A 14,000-nucleotide genomic window follows, 5' to 3' on the forward strand; every position below is an offset into this window, starting at 1 on the left:
CGGTCACTCCTGAGCCCAGGCCAGACCCATGGGTGCTTAGGGAGGAGCTGCTGAGCAAGCCTGAGACAGTCGCTGTGCTTCCAAGGAAGGGCCGAGAAGAGGGAAAGTTCACAAGGGCGGGTTTGGAAGGCTGTCAGGAAAGGCCCTGAGTGCCAGGTGTCAGAGTCTAGGCTGCCGCTGTGGATGCAGAGCTGGTTGAAGTCTTTGAACAGAAGACTGGCATGATGAAGACAGCGTTTGAGGGTAGTCAGCTTGCAGGTGTGCCTGATGGACCAGAGGGCAGAGCTTTCCCCACAGGCCACAGAGGGCAGGAAGGGGTCAATGCAGCAGGGTTCCAGGAGTGGCATGAAGGGAGGGGTTGGATGGTGGGTCAGGTGTCGAGGTAGAATCAATAGGATCTGCACACACAGAGGGATGAGGGAAGAGCATGTCCATAATCTGCTCTGGGTTAGGAGCGGTTAGGAGGGGGGCGCCTTTAGAAGGATCAGGCAGCGCAGCTCCACTCTGTCCAGAAGTCCCCAGCCTTTACATCTGGCGCTTCTTGAAGACCAAGTAAGGTCATTAGAGCATTATGTCTCTGAACTGGAAGGCCTGCAACTCATAAGAGGGACCCTTTTCCTTTACTTCTTTCAGAAAGAGCCCTGTTGCAGCCCAGTGGGACTAAATGGAAAGGGTTCTTTTGTGTGAGTTGAGTCCCTGAATCTGCATGTGAGGAAAATTCCTGCAAGGATATCTCTTGAACGCCTTCAGTTTTCGCTAGTGAGTTTTTGACCAAAAAAAGTTCATCCGTTAAATAGGGAACAAGAAAGGGGCACATGATTAATAAGCAAATGTCTATATGATAGGATTATCCTTTTTTTTGTTGTTTTTTAGCTGCACCATGCGGCTTACAGGACCAGGGGTTGAACCAGGCCATAACAGTGAAAGTGCTGAGTCCTAACCACTGAACCACCAGGGAATTCCCTAAGCTCAGTTCTTATTTGAGCACTGAAGTCAAGTAGTAGCTGATAATATTGAGAGTCTGTTTCTAAGAAAAGACTTAAAACGTTGTTTTTCTTGAAAGTCAGAACTACATGGAATCTATATCATCTGTCATCACCTCCTTCTGCATTCCCTGCCTCCCATCCCCTTAGGAACCACCCCTCAACCTTCCTTCCTGTGTCTCCACAGGTATGTGTTCCATCACTGAAAAAGCAGAGCAAAAACAGGTCCTCCCTGGACCCGAGCCTCACTCTGTAACCCCTGCAGCAGCCTCCTCCCTCCACTGCCTGCCTCCCGTCCTCCTCTGAACTTGCTAGTCAGGCTTCACCCCACCATGCCCTGCAGCTGCTTTTGCAGAGGGTAACAATCTTCCCCTGGTTGGATGGCATCACTGACTCAATGGACATGAGTTTGAGGAAACTCCAGGAGTTGGTGATGGACAGGGAAGCCTGGCATACTGCAGTCCATGGAGTTGCAAAGAGTTGGACACAACTGAGCAACTGAACTGAACCGAACTTAACAATCTTCCCCAAGCCTATGTTTTCACTCCACTGCTACCACTTCTGATTATTCCTCCACCTGCCTCATAACTCTTTCCATCCCCTCCTTTGCCTGCCCTTTAAACGCTGATTTTCTAGCATTCAGGGGGTGTGGCCTTCTCATAGGTGTACCTGAAGGTACAGGCAGATAAAAACAGACTTCCCAGACACACGCCACACACCGAGGACTCAGAAATACCTTCTTGCACCTGAACTGGTCAGCTCAGCCCCAGCTCCCAGGTAGCAGCTCCTTCGCAGCCACCCAGACATCTGTGCTGAGCTGTGTCAGGGACCAGCCTGACACCACCTTTTCACCTGCCTGCCTGCTGTTTTGAGTGCTCTGCGTGGGAAAAAGTAGCGCCTTCCAGGGTGAATGTGGGAGTTGTCACAGCATCTTCCTTTTTCTCAAGTCCTGGTGGCTCAGACGGTAAAGAATCCACCTGCCAGTGCAGGAAACATAGGAGGCAGAGGTTGGATCCCTGGGTCAGGAAGATCCCCTGGAAGAGGAAATGGCAGCCCACTCCAGTATTCTTGCCTAGGAAATGCCTTGGACAGAGGAGCCTGGTGGGCTAGTCTCTGGGGTCGCAAAGAGTCAGACACAACTGAGCGACTAAGACTTTCATATTCTGGTGGTCACAGTCTGAGGCCTCTCCCTCTGGCCGCCTCATGGCTGACATGCACCCCTTGGACAGCAGCAGCTCGTCCCCTGCCCACCCACTGCCTGTCCAGTCCTGCCCTTGAGCACGTCGCCTAGCTAGGATGCCTCCTGCATGTTATAAAGCCAGTCGGCTGTGTCTGTGCTCAAACTAACCCATCTCTCAGTGGGTTAGTTCATCTCTTCTGGCACCTCTGGATCCATCTTTTCCTCTCTGATTTTACAGCAGAAACCCTCCCCTCAACACACTCACACAACAGATGTATTACCAAACCAAAATTCAGTCACCTGAAAAGCAAATTCACTCTACTGACACCAGATCATGGTGAAGGAAAGTACAGCGTTTATTTAAGGGCGCCAAGCATGGGAGTGGAAGACAAGCTTCAGATCTACCCCACTTCGGTCTTTGAATGAGGGTATTTTTTTTAAGGGGGAGAACAGAGAGGCTGGAATTAAGCATCATCTTGTGACATTTCATTATCACAGTTTCAACAGTCAGGATGTTTCTGGCTTGTGATTCACTCTCCAGGTGGTCCGTGCCTGTTAGCTCATCTTGCCCTGGAGACACAACCTGAGTTTGTACATGAATGATGAAGTATCTATGATAGCAATTTTAGCACCTTAACCATGTCATCAACAACAGAATATTAGTCATCTGACTGGTTGATTAGTGTTCAGTTAACATGTTAACAGGTGGCTCAATGGTAAAGAATCCACCTGCCAACCAAGAGACTCAGGTTTGCTCCCTGGGTTGGGAAGATCCCCTGGAGGAGGGCATGGCAACCCACTCCAGTATTCTTGCCTGGAGAATCCCATGGACAGAGGAGCCTGGCGGTTTACAGTCCATGGGGTCGCAAAGAGTCAGACATGACTTTGTGACTGAACAACACAGGGTTGAAGTCAAAGGGGATGAGAAAGGGAATAAGGTTTTAGATAGAGAAGTTAATGAGACTCAGTGAGGGAGCTTGGTTTTGGGGGGGCTTGGTTTCAGACACATGCCAGCACAGCCTTCCCAAAGCCAGGGTGCCACTAGGCTTCATATTCCTGTCCATGCACTATGAGCCTCTGGAAGGTGCCGCCTCTCCCATCTGGAGGCGTGATTCAGGGCTTCAGGCTTTGCAGCACCCAGTGCCATCTCACTCCTGCCCTGCCTGGAGCTCCACATGTACCCAGCTGTGGGCTGTGGGCTGTGGCGTGCCTGCCTGCACTCCTGGCACCCCAGCTGGGCTCCTGAGCACAGCACCTAGACCAGCATCAGCATGGGTTATTTGATGTCTGTTATGAGATAGTCTCTTTCCCTGAAAGGGCTGCATAAAGAATGTTCAGACATGTGGTCAGTACTAGCACTCTGTCGTGGTGGGTTTTGCTCCAACAACAAGCACTGACTCCATCTCCTCTCTCTGATCCAGTGTCGAGCATCCATGGCATTCAGGAAGTGGGCCCCCCTGATGCTCAGCTCCTGAGGCTGGATAACATGCTGCTGGCCGAGGGCGTGTCCAGGCCTGAGAAGCAAGGGAGGGGAGCATCGGCAGCAGCCAACGCAGCAACGCCAGGTGGCCGTCCAAACGACAGTGGCCTTGAGCACTCTGACTACAGGGCCAAGCTGTCCCAGATCCGACAGATGTACCACTCCGAGCTAGAGAAATATGAACAGGTGATCTTCCATGGGAATGCACGTTTGTCAAAGGAAAACATGGAGTACAAACTGCCTTCCCTTGGCAGCATCGAGCAGAGAGCCCACGAGCTTGGTCTCATAGCAGGGGTGGCTGATTTGCCCCCAGCCCCTTGCCATCATTTCTCAGTAGCCAGCCTGCATGAGAGGCTCGGGGGGCAGGTCCCACCCGGGGCTCCGTGCCAACCTGCTAGGTGGTCACCAACTGGCATGTGTCCCCACCCCAGGCCTGCCGTGAGTTCACCATGCACGTCACCAACCTTCTCCAGGAGCAGAGCAGGATCAGGCCCGTCTCGCCCGCGGAGATAGAGCACATGGTGGGGGTCATCCACGGCAAGTTCCAGAGCATCCAGATGCAGCTGAAGCAGAGCACCTGTGAGGCTGTGATGGCCCTGCGCGCGAGGTTCCTCGACGCCAGGTCAGGCCCCACCCCTAACCTCTGACCTCAGGAAGAGGAAGCGAGCCCTGCGCTGGTTTGGGTCTGAGTTACGGGAGCCTCCCAGCCTAAGCAGGGGCTATGACCACAGCTGTAGGTGCGGCCCTCATACAGCCTCCAGGAAGGCTAGGAAGTGCTGACTGCTGCTGTCACAGCCTCTAGGAGATCAGAGACGGGGACGAGGCCCCGTGGACGATCACCGGCTGAGGCTGTCTGTCTTCTCAGGCGTAAGCGGCAGAATTTCAGCAAGCAAGCCACAGAAGTGCTGAATGAATACTTTTATTCCCATTTGAGCAACCCATACCCCAGTGAAGAAGCCAAAGAGGAGCTGGCCAGGAGGGGTGGCATCACGGTCTCCCAGGTGATGGTCCTTTCCTGCCACACCTCCCTGAGCCCGAAAGGGACACCCAGGGAGGTTCATCAAACGTGTGACGCAGGAGTCGAATGTGGTGTGCAGCCACAGCCAAGCATGTGCAGTGCAGCCTCAGAACCAGCCGTCTGGGCTCAGGTCCCGGGTCTGGGCTACCGTGGGCCTCAGGCAGGAAGCCATACCTACCCTCCCGCGCTCCCCGAGGCAATGGGTGTGGAGTGCGCGGTCCTGATAGCACCGAGTAGTGATCCTTAGTGAATTGCAATCGTCAGGGATTTTTTTTAAACCTTACATTCTTTGTTTATTGATGTATTTAGTTTTGGCTGTGCCGGGTCTTCCTGCTGCGCAGGCTTCTCTCTAGCCCTGGCGAGCAGGGGCTACTCTTCACTGTGGTGCCCGGGCTTCTCATTGTGGTGGCTTCTCTTTTGTGGAGCACGGGCTCTAGGGCAAGTGGGCTCCAGAGCGCAGGCGCAGTAGTTGGGACACATGGGCTGAGTTGCTCCATGGCATGTGGGATCTTCCTGGATCAGAGATTGAACCAGTGTCTCCTGCGTTGGCAGGTAGATTCTTTACCACTGAACCGCCAAGGAAGCCCAGTCGTTAAGATTTGCTGTGTTCTGTAAGATGGATGGGGTGCAAGCTTAGGAGAAGAAAAAGAACTTGGAGCAAAATTAGGACTTAGAGCGACAGACTAGCTCTTGTGCAAAAGCACCACTTCAGTTATCCTGGAGTACATTCAGGCGTGGGCATCACCTGCCAGTTGCTCAGACAGTCCAGTGTGTGAGTCTGGGGGCACAAGACAGGCAACAGCTGGCTCCAGATGGGAAACAGGGGCGCAGGTTGGAGAAGAGACTCAGACAACTTCGGACCATATTGGAATGACTGTTCATCTCAGTGGGATTGGGGTGGGGTTGGGGCTAAGGCGAGAGCCCAAGAAATACATCAGAAGGTTTTGTTGTTTCTCTTATTGTTATCTGTGCTGGGTCTTTGCTGCTTTGCACGGGCTTTCTCTAGCTGCAGAGAGTGGGGGCTACTCTAGCTGTGCTGTGCGGCCTGCTCATCGGGCGGCTTCTCTTGCTGTGGAGCTCCACAACATGGGTGCTCCAGCCTGGGCTGCTGCTCTGAGGCATGTGAGACCTTTCTGGACCAGGGATTGAACTCATGCCTCCTGCATTGGCAGGTGGATTCTTAACCACCAGGCCACCAGGGAAGCCCTTTCGAAAGGTTTCACAATGAGAACAGTTAAGTGCAGGCAGACCGCAAGTGAGAGACCAGACCAGGCAACACCCACGGGGCAGCGTGGGGGTCGGCGCCCGCCTGTGGCCACAGAGAGGGCCGTCAGGGGCCCGGACTCAGTAAGCGGGACCGCCCCCGCCCCCTGTGCTGAGGGGGAGGCTGAGTCTCCAGCCCAGCCAACCTGTGCCTTCAGTCACCACCCTCTGCCCCCGTCCCTGCCGAGTGCGGCAGCACCTTAGGGGCAGCGGCGCTCGGGAGGCCTGCGGGGTCACACAGGCAGCGAGGCCTCACAGGTGTCCTCACTCACCTGGAACTGCCGTGGTGTCCTCAGCGCAGAGCTGAAGTGAGGGCTGTGCCTCTAGGACCTTGAGGCCCAGAAGAAGTGGGAGGCCTGGCAGCCCATCTGTCCCCACAAGCAGTTGTCTGGAAACAACCAGATTCACTTCAGGGCCTGCCACCTCAGACAGCAGGCGGGTCTGGGGTCTAAATTTCATGTGAGGAGAGAGCTCGTGACAAACAAAAGTTTGAAAAGCACTGGCCACATTCCAGCAACTCCTGCTCAGTGGCTGGGCCCTGACATCCCCACCCACCCACCAGCAGCAGAATTCTGTCCTGGGACCCCTCCCCGCTGTGGTGGTGCCTCGGTAGAAATGGCTGACAGCTGAGTAGGGCTCCAAATGTGGTGCAGGCTGTGAGGTTCACTTAAGGAGAAAATAGTGGAGCAACATTAGGCAAAGGGTGCTGCAGACGAGACCACCGATGTTTTCAGGAAGGATCAGCTGCAACTGCAGGCTGAGGAGGCCCGAGGGGGAAGGACAGGAGAGTGAGCCCATGGACAGGGCAATGGGTGGAAACCTCAGTGGCTACAGCTACATGGACCAAAGGGGCCAGAGGGACTGGGCAGGGAGTGGCCGGTGACACCGAGCTGTGGCTAGCCTTGCAGAGAGGGCATCTCACTCCTGTCCAAGGTGCTGGGACAGACCGTGTAGGGAGGGCGGACCCCAGCCTGAACCAGCTCCCCCGCAGACACCCACTTGGGAAGTCTGCTCTTCGCCCCTCTAAAATGCCAGTTGAATTCACCATGGAAAACCACTCGCCGACATTCTTCTGCAAACTTCAGCACAGACGTGTGGGTGCATTCCTTGGAGGTAAGTGGGAGCCAGGTGCTTACCTAGCTTGGCTGCGAGCAGGTCACACTCAACACTGAGGGCAGGAGAGTTGAGAGCAGGGAACACACACAGGGCTTTTTCTGTCCATGATTAACATTGAGAGGATTGTAGAGAGACGTTAAAGAAACTAATTTTAAAGGAGAAAAGGTCATCCACAGTCCTGCCATGCAGTTCAGCTGTGTGTTTCTGTTCATGAAAATGCACATGTCTCATGTGTGCATGAAACTGCAGCTCCAGGCGCCGTACTTAGGGATACGCGGTGCTTCTGGCTGTGCACGTCTCCATGCTCATACAGCTGAGCGCTGTCCAGCCTCTCAGCCAGCCAGGGACGTTTTCGTTGTCACAGCTCTTGAGGGCAGGGAAGGGCACACCTGGCCCCCAGCAGTGGAGACCAGGGATGCTGCTCAGCACCCTCAGGACCCGCCCAGAGAATGATCAACAGGGAGGAGCCCTGACCCAGAGGGCTCGTGCAGACATGCCATCAGAGCTGGGCCCTGTGCTTGCAAGATGTGTGTGACTGCAGCTCCCTCCCAACCGGCCTCGAGGACTGAAGGCTGCCCGTGTGCTGCTCCGTGCTCAGCTCCTTCCCCTGCTCCATCAGGTGGTCCTTTATCCTTTGATAAGTTTTGGATTTGTGTTCTTTGCTTCAATCGCATTCCCAGAAACGCGGCTGCTGGTGCATGTGTCCCGCGTCAGGGTTCAGTCTGTTGCCTGCAGTGACCACACACTGGTCTCTCCAAGCGTGTGACACATGCCTGCCCTGCTCCCACCTCCCTCCTCATCCCAGGCTCCAGCAGCGCCTGGTCCTCAAGCAACGCAGCTCCTCCCTCTCTGTAAGCCACGCTGACTCCAGGGCGCCCCCAACACACAGCAGACATTCCCTGTGCCCAGGGTTTGTCAGTGCCGGCTTCACAGTCTCAGCCCCTCACCCCATCCTGGGGCCGCGTGCTGCCACTCAGCAACGCCCCCTCCTTGCGTGCCGCATCGCTCCAGCAGCCTTCCAGCTACTTCTGTCTCTGTGTGTCCACAGGTCTCCAACTGGTTCGGCAACAAAAGAATTCGGTATAAAAAGAACATGAGGAAGTTTCAAGAAGAGGCTACCATCTACACAGCCAAGACGGCAGTGGACGCCACCGAAGTCAGGGGCTCAGGGCGCCAGGCCAGCCCCCCATCGATGTCCCACTCCAGTGAGTGAGGGTCAGTGGCCCCCCGAGGCTGCGCACACCGAGCCGCTTCCAGGGCAGCTGCCGGGCCCTGCACACGCCTCTCCTCTGCTCACATTGTGGGGTTTCCGTTCCCACTGGAGATGGTCCCCATCAAGTCACACAGCCCCGCCGGCTGTGCAGGTGCTGTGGGGACAGAAGGTGCACCCCAGAAGGCTGGTCTCCCCACCCACACAGGCTGCAGGAGGGCTGGGAGCCGTGGGAGTCACGTTCATGGCCTCCTCCTGACCCAGGGGCTGGCGACTGCCACCTGCGGCATCGCTGCGCCTCCCAGGGCGGGAACGCTGGTCCTGACCCTCCGACCCCTGCAGGCTCCTCTGGCCCATTTCCGCTGACTGGCCCCGGAGACGCGCTTATCCGCCTGCAGACGCTGGCCTGCGTCCAGCCCAGCCCCCGGGGAGGAGGCCTTCTGGCCCAGGTGAGTCTGTGGCACAACCCCAAGGCTTGTGGGGTCCCCGACCCAGTGACTAGCAGGCCTGGAGCCCCCGTGGTGGCTGGTCCTCGGGACCGGCGGCCTCAGCCACATCGTGGTCTCTGCAAGCTCTCATGAAGGGCATGACAACCAGCTGGGCCTGCCATGCCCTCATCACGGGGATGGTGCAGGAGGGCAGAGCCGCCTCAGGGAGCTCAGCACCGTGGGCCGCTCAGCAGAGACCTCAGTCCTCACAAGACTCAGTGGGCACGGCGGGCTCTGCCTGTTGGGAAGGGGCCCTCCCTCCCCGAGGAGGCAGAGGGTGGGGTGGGAAAACGAGGCCTCGATGGTCTGAAGGTGCAGCCCCCTGAGCTCAGAGCCTTCAGCACTCCTCACTGTCCCGGCCACCCCCTCTGCTGGCGCCCAGCTGGGCCAGAGTGAAGGTCCATTTTGGCGACTGGGAGGAGCATGGGCCTCGGGTCACGGCTCTCAGGATGTGCCCTCAGGAACGTTCTCAGGGTGTGGGCCATCTCTCTCACGGCCCCTGGGGCCTCCTGGCCCCCCACTGACAGCCACGGTGGGGGGCGGCTAGGGGGCCTGGCTGCACGCTCAGGGCTGTCCTGCAGAGCTGTGCAGGCACAGGTGTAACACGGCCACCCAGCAGTGGGTAGGGTCTTATGCAGCCAGACTGTTTGCTTCAGAGTCAAACCTCCCTCCTCAGTGTACCCCTCTTAAAGATGCAGGGAATGGATGCCCGCTGGTGCAGTGCATCCCGTCACCATGGCAACCCCACAGCCCACAGTGAGCACCTGGCAGAGCCAGCACTCTGATGCCACCAGGTGGCCAGCTCGTCCTGCTCTGCACTTGCCCAAGGCCCAGAGCCGCAACCACAGTAGGGGCAAGCCTGTGAGAGTGACACAGGGTGAGGGGTCCATGGACCGGGGGCCGGGTCCTGTCAGCCCCACGGAGTAAGTGGGAAAGCGTGGGATGTGGTGTGCACCCCCAACTGTGCCCCAGTCCCCTGGCGTGGGCAGGCACAGATGCTCTTCCCAAGAGAAGGTCTCCAGGCTGAGCACCCCCACTCCCCTACCACCCCCCACCCAGCTGGGCGCCGACTCCTCAGCCCTGAGCTGCCCTTTGGCTCCCAGGCCCACACTGGGCCCCAGCCTGTCACTTCCCAGGCCTGCCAGGTGAGCCCTCCCCTCCTCACTCATGTCTTCCTGCTGGGGTCCCAGGCCTGCGGTGCCCACCCCAGGGCAGAGCATGTCCCCCTGCGGCCAGCATCCCCGCCCCAGGCGCTTTCAGACTGAGGCTGAGAGCAGCAGCGCCGGCCTCCCAATTCTCTTGCCCAGCACTGTCCTCTGGCACATGTGGGAGGTACAGCTGTGGGGAGAGGGGGAAGGGAGCAGGGTCTTGGGCCTCGTGGGGCTGGATGCATTAGAGGGTGCAGGCAGGAGGGTTCAGCCTGTTCAGGAAAGTTTGAGAATGAGGAAAGAGAAGGGGAGCTTGTGCGTTATTGCTCTCGTGGGCTGCACACAGGACTCACCTTAGAGCAGACAGCCATTGTCAACAGTGGTTTCCAGGGGGAGGGGTCTGTGGATGAACACCCCATGGTCACGTGTGCCCAGTACATCCCCACACCGCAGACAGAGTCCCCCCAGCCAGCGGCCATGGGCCCTTCCGTCCTAACTCCAGTCAGGTGCACGTCCTGCTGGGTTCAGGGTTCCTGAATCTCTTGCTGCTCAGCACATCTCACCACAGTCTTTCAGGGCCCACTGTTAGCTCCAGGCCTGCCTGGGTCTCCCTCCCCCTCAGAGCACGTACCATGGTGCCCCGTCCCTCCCCTGCCAGCGCCCGGCTAGCGGAAGCAGACCCTGCCAAGGAAGCACGTCCATGTGGAGGCCAGCTGCGACTCAGGGCAGACCCCTGCGTCCCCCCGTCTCCTGGCTCCTCTCGCAGCTCTCAGCACGTTCTAAGGGACGTGGAGGCTGGACGGGCCACCAGTCTTCACGGCCCCCCTCTGAGTCTCTGTCTCTGCCTTTTCAGGCCAGGGGCGGCTGGCAGGTGAAGCAAATGCCAACCGCTTCACCGGTTGGCAACCCCGGCAGTGTCACCTCAGATGCATCTAATTAAGTGTTGGGGCGAGCAGAAAAGAGGACGGTGTGACCTGCTGTGGTTCCCTGGCCCTCGAGTTCCTTCAGAAAACCCAGAGCTGACAGCAGAGGGCTCTCCCTAAGCCACCAGCCAGAGATACTGACGCCATCGTCCGCTTATCAGCTGGGATTTGAAACAGCTTGAGATGCTGCTTATTCTCCCAACTCTTGTCTTTATATTTATACATACATATATATATATATAGTAATTTTATGGTTAAGACTATGAACTATTTCTACAGGAAATTCTGGTACCAATTCTGCCATTAAAATTTTGAACTGATTTTAATTTTGCCACCATTCACCCCAGATTTGTTGCTGGCAGCCGCTGACGACACAAGCGCAGTTGTGCGAGTTGTGACCTTTTGCTCACTGGTCCGTCTAGGTGCCAACTCGCCCAGGCACTGCCTCCCACCCTGACTTGTGTTGTGTTATGAAAATGCAGTTTTGATTTAAGTCTGTTGTGAGCTCAGGGTTTTACCGGAATTAGTTTGGCACTTTCTTTCTTCTGTTAATGCAAGTTATACCATTTTCAGTTGAAATGTCATTCAAGACAATAAACTTCCCAAGCGCTTTCATGCCTCTGTGCTCTTGAAATCCCGCTGGCCTGAGGTTCGGCGCTCAGCGTGCCCCGCCTCCCAGGCGTCCCTCGGTCCCCTCACCTGGTTCCTCTGCTTCATCCTTCGGGGTGGGCGGGGCTTCGCTCCGTCTCCTCTTCCTCTTTCCCTCCCTGGGAACGAAGACGGTAGAGCTGGGGGACTTCCCTGGCGGTCCAGTAGCTAAGACTCTGGGCTTCCAATGCAAGAGGCCCGGAAAAAAAAAAAAAAAGAGGCCCGGGTTCTATCCCTGGTCAGGGAACTGGATCCCACGTGCCACAGCAGAGCTCACATGCCACACCTAAAGGTGCGCCATGCCACAGCTGAGGCCTGGTGCAGCCAAAACAAGAAGGTAGGGCTGGGCTGTTGGGAGAATTAAAAGAGCCTGGACTGCAGACAGCCCAGGGCCCTGAGCAAATATGTTGTATCTGCCCATTAGTCTACATCACCAGGGCCCTGACCCCACACTACCAGCTGACTCCATGACTAGCCCCTGAGTTTCTGTCCAGAGGGTTTCTTCTCTGCACACAGTGTGTTCCAACTCCCCCACGCCTCCACACAGCTCACCCCAGATCCTGGCCAGTTGACTGCGTCACCGTTCTCCTGACTCTTGGCCTCCAAGCCCCGCCATGTCTCCCTCCTGTCTCCGCCCCCTCCCTCCTGTCTCCGCCCCCTCCCTCCTGTCTCCGCCCCCTCCCTCCCTCCTGTCTCCGCCCCCTCCCTCCCTCCTGTCTCCGCCCCCTCCCTCCCTCCTGTCTCCGCCCCCTCCCTCCCTCCTGTCTCCGCCCCCTCCCTCCCTCCTGTCTCCGCCCCCTCCCTCCCTCCTGTCTCCGCCCCTCCCTCCTGTCTCCGCCCCCTCCCTCCTGTCCCGCCCCCTGCGGTGCCACCACTGTGGTGTTGATGCTCTAGTGAGGGGTGCAGACCGGAAACGAGGTGCAGGAGTGAAAGTCCGCTGGGCCCAGCCATGCAACATGGCAGGATCACAGCCTGCACCCCAAAAGGCTAAGCACAGTGGTCTCCAGGAATCAGAGGACCTCAGCCCCCTCCCTTCTGGCTTCCATTCACCTGCCCACCCTTACCTAACTGTCACAGCCACAAGGCTGCTGCTCTCACCTGACCTGTTACCACACATCTCCATTTCTGTTTGAGAACCAAGAAATAGATTTCTTTTTTCTTTTTTAATATATTTTCTTGGCCGCACTGCACGGCATGTGGGATCTTAGTTCCCTGAACAGGGATTGAACCCATACCCTTTGCATTGGAAGCACAGAGTCTTAACCACTGGACAACCAGGGAAGTCTCAAGAAATAGATTTATAGTGAAGGTACTACAATCTCAGCTGACCCCATCTAGGCCCTGGCCCCTTCGCCACCAGCATCCCTGCAGACCCATCTTCAGAGTTAGGGTTGGGTCCTACCAAGATGGTTTGTGATGGTCTGTGTGTCCCTGCGTGCATGTCCCCACTTGGCATGCCCTGCCTTTCTCCACATGATGTATCTTGGAGTGGCCTGCCTCTGCATCTGGGAAGATCTTCCTCCAGTGAGTGAGCCCCTCGTTCCTGGTACTGGGTCCTTAGGGTAGTTCCATCTTTGCAGCCCTGGGCCCTCACTGCCCCTCAGCTCAGCAACTCCTGAGTGATGAGTGCTGGTCAGCGAGCCGCCCCTGGCCTGGCTCTTTGCACCGTCAGCGCCTCTTTTCTCGCCTTCAGTGCACTGTTGCAGCATTCAGTCGTATCTGACTCTTTGTGACCCCCTGGACTATATAGCCCACAGGCTCCTCTGTCCATGGGATTCTCTGGGCAAGAATACTGGAGTGGGTTGACATTTCCTTCTCCAGGGGATCTTCCTGACCCAGGGATGAAACCTGTGTCTCCTGCATTTGTAGGCTGAGCTGCTTGGAAAGCCGCAGGGGCCAGCCATCAGGACCTCCCCCAGCACCTGTGACATTTCCACTGCGCACTCCCTCAGCAGAAATGGTTAAGATGCTAGGAAGCCCCAAAACCACAGCCTGGGGTAGGGGGAGTCTCAATCGAGGCTGTTGAGCAGCCCACCCAAAAGAAGACCCCCATGAGCAGTCACTTCCCAGTCCCCCTCCCCAGCCCCTGACAAACACTAATCTGCTCTCTGTCTCTGTGAATTTGCCTGTTCCAGACATTTCACACACACAGGATCACGCAGCTTGAGGCCTTCTGTGTCCCGCTTCTTCCATTCGGCCTGTTTCTGGGTCGACCAGGGCACTCTGAACCACAGGGAAACTAGACGGGAAGTCGCAGAGGGAAGGCAGCTCAGCTCTGGTCCTGCAGCTTGGTGTGTCCACACAGCTGGGCAGAAGAGTCGTGTTCAGGATAGAAATGTGGAAGCCGGGACAAGGACTTACTGTATAGCACGTGGAATGCTGCTCAATGTTATATGGCAACCTGGAGGGGATGGGAGTTTGGGGGAGAATGGATACATGTATATATGTGTGGCCGAGTCCCTTTGCTGTTCACCTGAAATTATCACAACATTGTTAATTGGCTATACACCAATGCAAAATAAAAAGTTTTTTAAAAATTAAAA

General features: G+C 56.6%; 1 protein-coding gene and 1 long non-coding RNA gene across 16 annotated transcripts in view; one reads left to right on the forward strand and one right to left on the reverse strand.

Annotated features, from left to right (window-relative positions):
- Positions 1–14,000, forward strand: part of PBX4 (PBX homeobox 4) — a 56,350-nt gene extending 42,350 nt beyond the window's left edge. For 2 of the 10 annotated variants that reach the window (XM_086408128.1, XM_086408131.1), the window contains exons 3-7: positions 3,585–3,829; positions 4,075–4,265; positions 4,509–4,644; positions 8,089–8,245; positions 8,593–8,965. In XM_086408128.1, coding sequence (XP_086264254.1) covers positions 3,585–3,829; positions 4,075–4,265; positions 4,509–4,644; positions 8,089–8,245; positions 8,593–8,831 — 968 coding nt within the window. In that variant the 3' untranslated portion in view covers positions 8,832–8,965. Of the gene's footprint in view, positions 1–3,584; positions 3,830–4,074; positions 4,266–4,508; positions 4,645–8,088; positions 8,256–8,592; positions 8,966–10,739; positions 11,421–13,592 lie in introns of those variants that run through there. The other 8 variants (XR_015166419.1, XR_015166418.1, XM_086408129.1 and 5 more) reach the window with 8 other exon arrangements.
- LOC147368040 (uncharacterized) lies at positions 2,496–12,110 on the reverse strand. 6 transcript variants are annotated; one of them, XR_015166429.1, is made up of 5 exons: positions 12,010–12,093; positions 11,509–11,638; positions 10,240–10,286; positions 6,197–6,312; positions 2,496–5,270 (listed from the first exon to the last, which is right to left on the reverse strand). It is a non-coding gene; the product is annotated as an uncharacterized LOC147368040 (long non-coding RNA). The 6 variants fall into 6 exon arrangements; XR_015166428.1 differs by having other exon boundaries at positions 4,546–5,270; positions 11,509–11,576; positions 12,010–12,107; XR_015166427.1 differs by lacking the exon at positions 12,010–12,093 and having other exon boundaries at positions 4,546–5,270; positions 11,509–11,904.

This window comes from Bos grunniens, chromosome 7 (genome assembly GCF_055505025.1).
Source record: "Bos grunniens cultivar Pamir isolate PY7600 chromosome 7, Bosgru_T2T1.0, whole genome shotgun sequence".
Lineage (NCBI taxonomy): Eukaryota > Metazoa > Chordata > Mammalia > Artiodactyla > Bovidae > Bos > Bos grunniens.